We start from the raw sequence: 13,230 nt of genomic DNA, 5'->3' as shown, positions 1-13,230 counted from the left end.
AAAGTTCATTATTTTCTGTAATGTACTGATAAACATTCGACTTTCATATATTTTAGATTCATTACACACAACTGAAGTAGTGCAAGCCTTTTATTGTTTTAATATTGATGATTTTGGCATACAGCTCATGAAAAACCAAAATTCCTATCTCAAAAAATTAGCATATCATGAAAAGGTTCTCTAAACAAGCTATTAACCTAATCATCTGAATCAACTAATTAACTCTAAACACCTGCAAAAGATTCCTGAGGCTTTTAAAAACTCCCAGCCTGGTTCATTACTCAAAACCGCAATCATGGGTAAGACTGCCGACCTGACTGCTGTCCAGAAGGCCATCATTGACACCCTCAAGCAAAAGGGTAAGACACAGAAAGAAATTTCTGAACGAATAGGCTGTTCCCAGAGTGCTGTATCAAGGCACCTCAGTGGGAAGTCTGTGGGAAGGAAAAAGTGTGGCAGAAAACGCTGCACAACGAGAAGAGGTGACCGGACCCTGAGGAAGATTGTGGAGAAGGACCGATTCCAGACCTTGGGGGACCTGTGGAAGCAGTGGACTGAGTCTGGAGTAGAAACATCTAGAGCCACCGTGTACAGGCGTGTGCAGGAAATGGGCTACAGGTGCCGCATTCCCCAGGTCAAGCCACTTTTGAACCAGAAACAGTGGCAGAAGCGCCTGACCTGGGCTACAGAGAAGCAGCACTGGACTGTTGCTCAGTGGTCCAAAGTACTTTTTTTGGATGAAAGCTAATTTTGCATGTCATTCGGAAATCAAGGTGCCAGAGTCTGGAGGAAGACGGGGAGAGGGAAATGCGAAAATGCCTTTAGTCCAGTGTCAAGTACCCACAGTCAGTGATGGTCTGGGGTGCCATGTCAGCTGCTGGTGTTGGTCCACTGTGTTTTATCAAGGGAAGGGTCAATGCAGCTAGCTATCAGGAGATTTTGGAGCACTTCATGCTTCCATCTGCTAAAAAGCTTTATGGAGATGAAGATTTCATTTTTCAGCATGACCTGGCACCTGCTCACAGTGCCAAAACCACTGGTAAATGGTTTACTGACCATGATATTACTGTACTCAATTGGCCTGCCAACTCTCCTGACCTGAACCCCATAGAGAATCTGTGGGATGTTGTGAAGAGAAAGTTGAGAGACGCAAGACCCAACACTCTGGATGAGCTCAAGGCCGCTATCGAAGCATCCTGGGCCTCCATAACACCTCAGCAGTGCCACAGGCTGATTGCCTCCATGCCACGCCACATTGATGCAGTCATTTCTGCAAAAGGATTCCCGACCAAGTATTGAGTGCATAACTTAACATAATTTTTTGAAGGTTGACTTTTTTTGTATTAAAAACACTTTTCTTTTATTGGTCGGATGATATATGCTAATTTTTTGAGATAGGAATTTTGGTTTTTCATGAGCTGTATGCCAAAATCATCAATATTAAAACAATAAAAGGCTTGCACTACTTCAGTTGTGTGTAATGAATCTAAAATATATGAAAGTCTAATGTTTATCAGTACATTACAGAAAATAATGAACTTTATCACACTATGCTAATTTTTTGAGAGGGACCTGTAGGTGACCTTAGACCTAACTGAATGTTACTCATTTTTATATAAATATCTTACGCTGGCTGGCCCTGTCAAAATGCCCGTTAAGCACAGCCCTGTCCTAGACCACTCTTTATCGGTGTAGGCCACCATTGAATAATCAGAGAAACTACCTTACCCTCATTTACGTTTTTTTTGTGCATAATACATTGTCCCTTATTTCTCCCAAGATTTGAGAACCCAGTCCAATTCAGCTGAAGCTGTCACGGATTCAAAGATATCTACTTTCTATTGACGCTCACTAGAGTAAAATACTTTGAACAAATATGTGACTACCACGTAACTGAGATTATTTCTACTATTTTTAAATACAACACCACATTAGGACATTGTTGATAGACAACTCATTCCATCTTCTCTTTACCACATGCAAACAACATTGTAGAAATGACCCATACCCTGCGGGCCTCATATCTTTATATATCACAAAGTCTAGTAGCCTACCAAACCAAATAGGAACCTGAATTAAGATTGGTAGCCAAAACACCATAGCACAACCATTGCACTTTAAAGGCACTTAATGACGCAATACATATATCATACTGTTAAAATTCATCTGTTCGTTGTAAAATAATTCAAATATAAAGAGTTTCACCCAACACTGTCTTTCTTGCGTATGTGCACAAATAGTAGATTTTTCCATCAATACAACCGTACAACAACAAAATAATTATCCATGTGTTTCACAGTATATCACTATTATTCCCACCCTCCTTAAAGTGATACTAAAGGCTTGTTTTTTTTGTTTTTCTTTAAAAATAATAAACATGTTACTACTAACCTGCACTGTGTAATGGTTTTGCACAGAGCAACCTGGATCCTCCTCTTCTTGGGTCCCTCATCAGCGCTCCTGGCACCTCCCTCCTGTTGAGTGCCCACACAGCAAGCAGCTTGCTATGGGGGCAGCCGAGCCACAGCTTCATGTGTCTATTCAGACATGTAGCCACGGTTAGGCCCTGCCCCCTCTCTCTCCTGATTGGCTAACTGACTTTAATTGACAGCAGCGGGAGCCAATGGCACCAATCAGGAGGGAGACTCCCAGATGGCTGAGGCACTCGGGCACATCACTGGCTAGAAATGGGCTCAGGTAAGTATTGGGGGGGAGGGCTGCTGCACATAGAAGGTTTGCCCTAGACCAGAAGTGAAGTCATGAGGTTGCTCCAGTCCTCCAAGGCCATAGAGGCAATCAGGGACAATCTGGTCGCTGTTCGCCTCTGTGACCAGCCGGCCACACCATCAGATCATTTTTATTGGGCACCGGTAAAAACGGCAAGCCCGAGAAACACCAGCGAGCAGTGGGAGTGGTGGGGGGTGTCTTCTCCTGCCATTTCTAAAAGCGATCCTGTGGCTAATGGGCTGCTCAGGCCTCTTTCATGAGAAAGCCAGCTGCCTGCTGAAAAAAGAAAATACAGAGGTTATGGCTTATGGCTTCAGCCATAACCCCTGTAAACCGCTTGAAACCGTAGCGTATATTGCAATCGGCAAGTGGCAAGATGAGGACATTTAAAAAAAATTAAGGGAGTCTTAATTTATTTTTTCAATGCACTGTATGCATTGCTAAACAAGGTGGGTTCCGCGCTGAGGTAAAAGGTACGGCTGAAGCCTCCCTCAAATATAACCCAAAGGTTATATCTATAAATGAAAAAGGGGGGGGGAGGAGGGAAGATGGCACTGCCTGGGGAAAAGATGAAAGGGAGGCAGACGAGGCTGTGTCTGAATAAAGTGCTTCTGCATTACAATCAACTAGAATGCATAAAATGCTAAGTCATGGCAGTGCTAATAACTTCTGGATTTCCAGGTCCTGGGTGGGGGGTACATGATAGCCCAGCTATTCCTCAATCCCAGCTATCCTCAGGTATTGGGGTAGGGTGTAACTCACATATAATGAACAAGCGGGGACCAATAGTGTAATACCGTAGGTTGAATTTTTATTAAAATACATACAATAGGGTACTCACTATAGTATAATGCAAAACAAGCAAGGTAAGCGGTATCTGGAACGCAATGTATTCCAAAGGTCCGGAAGTGACGTGACGGCGCCGTACGTGTTTCGTCATAAGACATCCTCCATCAGTTTTTAAATGATTCGCAGCAAAAATTAAAAAAAATTTGGCAGGCTTGGATAATATACTCGCAACTTTTTTATCCCAGCATTTTAAAGTGCTTCTAAAGGCTAAGGTTTTTTTTACCTTCATGCATTTAATGCATGAAGGTAAAAAACCTTCTGTGTGCAGCACCCCCCCAATCGTTACCTGAACTCCCTCTGATCTAGCGATGTTCACCATAGCCTCGGCTGTCCAGGGAGTCTGCCTCCTCATTGGCTGAAACAACAGCAGGAGCCAGTGAACCACTGAAGAGAGCGGGGGCCTAGCCGTGACTCTATGTGTCACATAGTCGCATAGCACAGCAGCTCGGGAGCGAGTGTACCGAGGTACCCCCAGGGCAAGTGGCTTTCTCTGGGGGCACTGTTTGTGGAAAAGGAGCCAGGAGCCCCAGCGGGGGACCTTAGAAGAGGAGGATCAGAGCTGTTCTGTGCAAAACCACTGCGCAGAGCAGGTAAGTATAACATGTTTGTTATTAAACAAAACAACAAAGCTTTAACCACTTGCCTACTGGGCACTTATACCCCCTTCCTATCCAGGCCAATTTTCAGCTTTCAGCGCTGTCACGCTTTGAATGAAAATTGCACGGTCATGCTACACTGTGCCCATATGAAATTTTTATCATTTTTTTCACACAAATAGAGCTTTCTTTTGGTGGTATTTAATCACCTCTGGCTTTTTTATTTCTTACAAAAAAAAAGAGAAAAGACAGAAAATTTTGAAAAAAAAAAAGTTTTTCTTATTTTCTGTGAGTAAATTTTGAAAATAAATACATTTTTCTCATTCATTGATGTGCGCTGATGAGGCGGCACTGATAGGCTGCACTGATGGGCACTGATGAGGTGGCACTTATGGGCACTGATGAGGTGGCACTGATGAGGAGGTACTAATATGCCGCACTGATGAGCACTGATAGGCGGCACTGATGCGCACTGATAGGAGGCACTGATGAGCACTGATAGGTGGCACTGCTGGGCACTGAGAGGTGGCACTGCTGGGCACTGAGAGGCGGAACTGACGGGCGGCAGTGATGGGCACTGAGAGGCGGCACTGATGGGCACAGAGGGGGCACTGATGGGTGGCACTGATGGATACTGATGGGTGGCACTGATCAGCACTGATGGGCAGCACCATCAGTGCCCACACTCAGTGCCCATAGTGCTGCTAGTCAGTGCCTAGATGAGCAGGCACTGATGGGCACTGACTGGCAGCACTATGGGCACTGACTGTGGGCACTGATGGGGGGCACTGATGGCGGGCACTGTGGGCAGTTGTGGCATTTTTTCCCCTCTTCTGTAATCAGGGCACTGGTGATCAGTGCCCTAATTACATTTCTGTGTGTTCCCTTACCTCTGTTCGGGCTCTCCTCTTCCTCACACTGCAGTCTCCGTGTGAGGAAGGAGAGCTGGCGATGAGAGATGATCTCATATGTTTACATATGAGATCATCTCTCATTGCACGGCCCGATCACGTGGTAAATGGCCGCTGTGATTGGCCATTTAACACGATCTGTGATTGGCTGTGTCCAAGGGACACGGCCAACACAGATTTTCCCTGATGCATGCTCGTGGGCCGGAAGTAGTTAATACCACTAACTATCTGATACCCCTCCTTTTCCTCTACTACCACCTTCCTCACATCTCATCTCCTATTCACTTACCTTACACCCTATCTCACAATTAAATGCACAGAGTATCACTAGTAGCAATCTCTGAGAGACATTGCACTTATTATATCACTGCCTTGCGGTACTCCCACACCCAACCAAATACCCCTGCCTACCCTGTTATAGTCTAAGGCCCCTTTCACAGGAGATGAACACTGCCAGGAGTCCACCTGCTTATCGGGGAATCTGTCCGCTGATCCCCACTGAGCAGGTGGGTGGCTTGCCTGTGTCTGCTCCGCTTATGCAGAGCGGACACAGATTCAGCCCGCTCTCCTCTATGGGCTTGGTCCATTTACACCCAACTGCCATCTGATCTGATCTGCTAGAAGGATAGAGATCCTCATCCGTCTGTTGTGGGTATCGGATTGGATGTCGGCGGAAAAACTGGCAGGCAGATCAGATCAGTCCGCCCATATGAAAGGGGCCTTAGACCCCAATCCCCTCTATGTCCCTAAACATTTACTTTTTGCAATATTCTACAGTATGCATATGTATGATATTTTCATTGAAAATTTAATTTCTTGATTTATAGTTGTCAGTGTATGCCTGTATATTTAAAATTGAAATCTTTGTAAAAGAAAACCAGAAAAGCAAAATAAAAACATCTGCGTTCCTTCTTAGGTAGTCAAATGGCACTTTTCCACTGTAAGTACCGGCTCGGGCCCACTCGGCACTGCTTGGCCCAGCTCGGCTCAGTTTGCTTTTCCACTGCGTGGTACCAGTCGGCACCTTTCAGCACTGTATAGGCTCTACTCGGCTCGGTTTGCTTTTCCACTAAGTACTAAGTGGGTGGGATTACAACGATTCTCTGACCAATCAGTGGCTAGTAGTGACAAACAATCAATGCTGCATGCAAAGGATTGTGGGATATGGTACGGCCCGCTTGGAACCCCAACCGAGGTGGTACTGTTTAAGCGAGCCGTACCATGTAGTGTAAAAGCGCTGCTGTACCAAACCGTACGGAACCGTTCTAACACGTACCATGCGGTACCATGCAGTGGAAAAGCGCCAAACTGAGCCAAACCGATCCGTTCCATGCAGTGGAAAAGCACCTAAAGTGAGCAGGAATTGCTTTCACCCGATTGGATAATTGAAATATTCAGGTCATTTTTTCTCATAGAATATTCTCAGCTTCTTTAGTAAATTAGCCTCCTTCGTGATTGAAAAAACTATTTAATATTTTCATATTTGGACAAGTTTACAATTAGGTTATGAGGGAAAATGATTAAGGCTTTAAGCTGGCCTTTTCTTAGGTTTACTTGTATTTTAATACCATTCATTGTGTGATGTCTAGCAGCCCTCCATATCCATCTTGGCCTTCCATGTAAGTGCTTGAGGAATATTTAGAGTATTTACCAGCTACTTTCAGAGGCTGCGAGCTGCGTTCTCCGAGGATCCTCCCTTCATTATCAGTGATGGAACACGTAAATATGGCTCCAGAATCCTCACAGGTTGGACAGAAAGTGAGGAAGGAGCAGATCTGCCCAGGTGAATTATTCTCAGTAACCTGGTAATTGGTATCTTGGTCCTTTGCAATGCCCGTTCGCTCATCATTGAAACTCTTCTCCCAAGTGACTCTGATGTCTCGGGGAACATTCCCTTTCATTGTACAGCTAAGAGTTAACTTCTCTCCTTCTTCACAAGCCTCTGGAATGCAGACTTTAGATACTGAGTAGAACCCATAATTATCTAAAAAAGATAAAAAAGAACTTATAAGTTAGGAGCACAGTGAAATTATTTTGTTTAGCACCTGTTCTTTTCAGATTTTCATAGAAAAAATGTTTCCTGCATAAAAAAAGGGTATGCCAACTGCAACATTTTTCTAGTTCTAGGACAGATAGGGAAAGGGTTGGAACCTTAGTTGGGGCAATATTACTGTCTGCACCAGTGGCAGCTGGTGCTCCATGGGCCGGAAGGGGCGGCAGATGAACCACACCATACCAAACCCCGACCAGACCAGCTCCAGCCCACACACCATACCCCCCCCCCCCGGTCGCCGGCTCACTCACACTGGACTGGCAGGCAGCAGCGGTTCGGGCTTCCCCTGCATCTCCTCCCTCCTCCTTGGCCAATAGCATTGCTTCTTTTTTCGGCCAATATGCTTCCTGATTTGCCAGGAGAATCCGTGTGAAAATAGCGAATACAATTGGGTGTAGCTCAGGGCACACAACTGGGTGAGCTCGGGGTGCAGTGCTCTGTGCCCTGAGCCCACCCTTTTTGAAGCCTATTAGAACCTCTAATCACGTGCTTAAAAAAAAAAAAAAAACTCATTGGAATCCATGCATCCGGCGCCCTGCATGTAGATTAGGGGGCCGGACACATGGATGGGGGGGGCGGCGCCCCTGCACCCCCAATGAACTGGTTGCCACTGGTCTGTACCACATTTTGTTGAGAGCAAAATTTTGAATTGAGTTCAAATCAAACTATTTTATTTCCAGAGCAATGTTTGCTTTTCAGTACTGCATGCTTTTATTCGCCAAGGACTTTCTTATTCTTTAACCACTTGCCGACCACCGCACGACTATTTACTGCGGCAGTCAGCCCCTACTGGGCAAAGCGACGTAGTACTACGTCGCTCGCCCACGAGCCTCTAGGGGGCGAGCATGCGCCGCTGGGGGCGAGCGAGCGCCCCCGCTCGGTCACTAACATCCAAGCTCCGATGTCCGCTGGTCACTCGCTATCTCCCGCTGGAGAGGGAGAAAGGCAGACAGCTGATGTAAACAAAGCCGCCTGTCATTCTCCCTGGTGTAACTGCAGGGATCATACGATCCTGCTATGTAGGATCCTATGTCTCTGTGGTTACATCACTAGCCACACCCCCCCCACAGTTAGAATCACGCCCCTAGGGATACATTTAACCCACTGATCACTAGTAAAGTTAACACCTTCCCTGCCAGTGTCATTTTTACAGTAACAGTGCATATTTATAGCACTGATTACTGTAGTAATGTCACTGGTACCCCCAAAAGTGTCAAAAATGTCAGTCAAGGGTCCGATCTGTCCACCGCAATGTCGCAGTCCCGCAAAAAAAACGCAGATCGCCGCCATTACTAGTTAAAAAAAAAACAATAAAAATGACATAAATCGTTCCCGTAGTTAGTAAACACAATAACTTTTGCGCAAACCAATCAAAATACACTCTTATTGCGATTTCTTTCTCCAAAAATATGTAGCAGAAAACAAATTGGCCTACTATGTTAAAAAAAATTGATTTTCACATTTTTTTGGGGGGGGGGGGGGATTTTATATAAAAAAATGTGAAAAATATTGTTATTTTTTCAAAATTGTGCACTTTTTTGTTTATAGTGCAAAAAGTAAAAATTGCACAGGTGATCAAATGCCACCAAAAGAAAGCTTTGTTTGTGGGGGGAAAAAAGGACGTCAATTTCATTTGGGTACAGAGTCGCACGACCGCGCAATTGTCCCTTAAAGTCACGCAGTGCCGAATCGCAAAATAGGCCCTGGTCTATGAACAGCCAAATCCTCGGGGGCTTAAGTGGTTAAGGTATCTGCCTGAATTAGTGCTTTTTTTTGGTGGCTAATTTTAATCCAATATTGGGTAATTTTTTCTCTAAGGAATAATGAAATAAATGAAAGAAAAACAATAATTATGAAATAAAATAGTCATTTATGAACTAGTATAGTAATAAAACAGTAATTTTGCAAATTACCTCACAATTCACTTTTAAAAAGGAAGTAAACCCTCCTCTGCAAGTTGTACCTATAGGTAAGCCTATGATAAGGCTTACCTATAGGTACTGTAAATATCTCCTATACATGTACCGTTTAGGAGATATTTACCTTACATGCAGCCAGTGACGTCACTGGCGCATGCGCTCTGAAGGAATGACCGCTGGTGCCGTTCCTTCAGAACTCCGTGCCGTGACCGTCGGCTCCCGCGCGCGTGCGCGGGAGTGACGTCACCGTGGCTCCGGCCAATCAGATGGCCGGATGCCGCGATCCCGGAAGATGGGGGACTGGACATGTCGCCCGTCATACAGGGCTCGTTCTAAGGTAAGTATTTCATAATGAGCTAGTATGCGATGCATACTAGCTCATTATGTGTTTGTCTTTCAGGGTGAAAAAGAAGAAAAAAAAAAAAAAAAGGGTTTACAACCTCTTTAAAGAGACACTGTCACTTTGGCCAATAAAGGGAGAGTGACAGTGGGCTGGTAAATCCCACCCCCGACCACCATATATTCACCTCCCCAATCACCTCTTTAATAAATTTCATTTGAACCTACACTGATCGTTGAAAATCTATACACATATAATAAATGTTGGCAACCATATTTGCATACTTTTTGTAATAATGTTAAAGCTGGAGATTCTATTAAATTAGATAAAAAAAATAAGTGATATGAGGCTTGCATTGATAGGCAAGGGGAGCACATTTTCAGGTGGATTTAACTTATGTTTAAGATCAGTTTGAGATGCTTCACAGGTGGATTTGGCCTGACGTGACCTCCTTAAAGGCTAAGTTCACCTTTTATTTTTTCTAAATCCCAGCTCCCCCATGTACCAATATAGCATTAATGTACTTCTTTTGCAAAAATAAAAAAAGCTTTCCATTAACCACTTAAGGACCGGAAGGTTTTACCCCCTTAATGGCCAGGTAATTTTTTGCGATACAGCACTACATTATTTTAACTGACAATTGTGTGGTCGTGCAACTGTGTGCCAAAATATCCATTCACACTGTATAAAATCAGGCAGGCCCTTGCACTAAATCTAAAGAAGATTGTACAATCAGATTGTATAGTGTATGGTGAACTTTACAGAACCCAGAACACAATTCTCCTGTTTTCAGTACAATAGCTCCATCCACATAGGCTGTTATCTGATCACTCAGCCAAATGAAGTATCTATGCAAGATAAAAGTTAAGGTAGGAAAAGAAAATTGATGCCTGTGTATTTAATGAGAACAGTGATCACTGATTGATTGCATTTAATTTAACAAACCTGCACCTGGAAGTGGGTGGGTAGGTAGAAGGGTAGATGATGCAGGGTGTGTACTAATGAGGTCAGCTGGTCAACTCCTTCCTGTGTCATGACCTATAATCTGTCCAGTAAGTAAGGGTGAAGTGTTTTTAAATAGCCATGTAGACAGTGAGGTGAGTGTGTGTAGATCAAATGGAAAGCTTTGTAAAGTAGTACATTAACCTCCCTGGCGGTATGATTATGTCAGGAATTACATACCAAAAGCGGTACAATTCTTTTCATGGAAATTTGGCGTTATGTATTATAGGCCTACAATTCTTAGTAATTACTGACTTAAACCTGACCAAAACAAGACTCTAGTAGACATCCCAGATGTGATAAATTTGAAACACAAACACGTGAATTATAATCGAATCAATAATATTATTTTATTATTTAATATATAATATATTTAATAAAATTATATTATTGATTAGATTATAATTCATGCATTATATATTATATATAGATATATGTGTGTGTGCATATATATATATATATATATACATATATATATATATATATATATGCATACATATATATATGTATATATGCATATATATATATATATACCGGTGTATATATATATATATATATATATATATGCGCATATATATATATATATATATATATATATATATATATATATATATATGCGCATACATATATATATATGCATATATATATATACATATATAATATAAAATGTGTTTTGTGCAACGTTTTTTTTTTTTTTTTAATTTCCCTCCCTAGTTCCGCTCCCATGCAGCATGAGAGATCATCGCTGGATCGCCAGGATAAGGTAAGAGAACACCGCTGCGCTCTCTGCAATCCACCCCGAGCGTGACTCGGGGTTACCGCTCCTGCAATGAAAAATCAACCCCGAGTCACACTCGGGATTACCGCTAAGGCGGTTAATGATATATTGGTACACGGGGGGTGGTGAATTTTAGGAAACAAAAAAAAAAAGGTGAACAAAGATGATCTTAGCCTTTAATACCTGCAGTTAAATTCCTTCTAAAATGCATCAAGCTGCTTTTGCATTGAAATGTTTGGCGAGAAAAGCAGCCCTGAAGCTTATGCATACAGTCCCTGATAGCTAGCAAGACCATTTCCAGTCTCTAGGTCACAATTAGGATCTCTGCTTACCCAGCACAGCTCCATAGTATTTCTTCTCCTTCAGTACCTTCCCTGCTCTCATGAAGCGGCAGATAAATTCCGCCTGGTCGTGCTTTTCCTTGTGCACCTTGAAGCAGAGGATGGAGGATAGAGAGTGGCGAAGTCCACCAATACACTTTTTCTTTACAACATTCCAGCATGTGTATGAATCGTGTTCTTGTAGTTCTCTGTAATTGCCTGCTGTGTAGTGGGAGCCTCTCTCCTTCACTTCAATTTCCTTGTCACCTCGCCGGATTAACCATACTGCAGTTATGGACCTGGGGTATCGCCCTGAGATATGGCATTTTAGGACTGCAATGCTCCCATCAGTCCAGTCCTTGCATCCCGAAATTTCTGTCACTAGAATGGCAGAGGGACAAGATATATTAAGCAATGATTTTTAATCATTTAGAACTGGCAGAGAATGTATAATTATTGTTCATTTAGTTTCAATAATTTGTATTAAATTTTAAAAAGGTTACAAACAATAACAGCAGTGCGGTAATAGTTTAACATTCTACATGAGATAAGGAACAATGAGCAGTGCCTATAGACATAATAAGCCAATAAGGTAAATCTCTGTCTGAGGCATGTTATGGTGATAATAACAGGCAAAATATATGGTTGCCGTTCTTCCCTCCCGGGATACCCCAGTGGGAGCAAAAACTGCGTCCCGGGGGAGGTTGGCAACTTTAACATCTTGGATACATGTCAACAAGTATAACAATACTTCTATTGAGAAAGTAGATTAGTCTAAACTACCTGAGGGGTAAGAGAATCCTACTGTAATGAAAAAGGAAATAGTGAAGAAGGGTAAAAAAGGGGGGTAAGAGGGCAAAAAGGGGGGCAAGGGAAGAACAATAGGAAGATAGATGGGAAGGAAGGGGGAGTTGGAGAAGAAGATAGGAGAGGAGGAGGGGAGGCCAGTCAAGCCCGTCGCTAATGTAGTATACTTCAATCTATAACTGTACACTTAGAGTGGGATAGCCAAACTTTCCATTTCTAATTATTTTTCATTTAAACAAACTTCCTCTTTAGCTTACCACAACCAAACACTAAGCTCATTCTTTCACATTGCTGTTATTACAGGTTACTTAATACTTAGATACAGTGGAAGTATGACTAACCGCCTACATCAATGACATTGTAAGGTGGTCTCTTTAAACTTGATCCATGCAAGTCATGATACAAATTAACTTCAGCTATTCTCAAAAAAGAGGTTGTGTCATCCTCAAATTTGAAACTGGAGTGTACAATAATCAGTGTTTCTGTCTATTAGAAAATAAGTTTCTAGCTTGTTAAGTGAGTCCTCAATCTGTCACCTTTGGAGTGCTCTGATAATAACAAGTCGTTTAGCAAATAGAAGGCAGTTCGCTACAGTTAATTGAGTATGTTTTATAAATGACCACTAGTTGGAGCTGCTCCATGTGGAGCATTTTTGCATTCCCAGGGTTTTGCTCCATTTAACATGTGGTTATTGATTCCATCCACTTATGGCAGACTGTGTACTACTTGATCTGAAATTTCGTGATGTCTGACGTTCGGCCTGCCTTAGGAAGATGTCTCGGATGACGAAACACATCGCGATTGGCCTTTTCTGACGACATCACGCATGCAAAGAGCCAGAATCCACGGCTTCTCTGGAATACGAGTCGATAGTCTGCTGGAATCATACACGTATTTGCTTGTTGTCAAGCGTTTTAAGGTACTTTTT

General features: G+C 42.9%; 1 protein-coding gene across 2 annotated transcripts in view; it reads right to left on the bottom strand.

Moving 5' to 3' along the window:
• Window positions 1–13,230, bottom strand: part of LOC309559151 (tyrosine-protein phosphatase non-receptor type substrate 1-like) — a 91,706-nt gene that overhangs the window by 19,182 nt on the left and 59,294 nt on the right. For both annotated transcript variants that reach the window (XR_014225450.1, XM_082262297.1), the window contains exons 6-7: window positions 11,508–11,876; window positions 6,735–7,067 (exon numbers count right to left, since the gene is read on the bottom strand). Coding sequence is in view for 1 of the 2 variants with exons in the window: in XM_082262297.1 (XP_082118423.1) it covers window positions 6,735–7,067; window positions 11,508–11,876 (702 nt within the window). In the remaining variant the exon portion in view is untranslated. The remainder of the gene's footprint in view (window positions 1–6,734; window positions 7,068–11,507; window positions 11,877–13,230) is intronic.

The sequence above is a fragment of the Pelophylax lessonae genome (assembly GCF_965119305.1).
Source record: "Pelophylax lessonae genome assembly, chromosome: 6".
NCBI lineage: Eukaryota > Metazoa > Chordata > Amphibia > Anura > Ranidae > Pelophylax > Pelophylax lessonae.
Note: the sequence above shows the minus strand (reverse complement) of the source record. Positions and strands in the feature narration are given on the sequence as shown.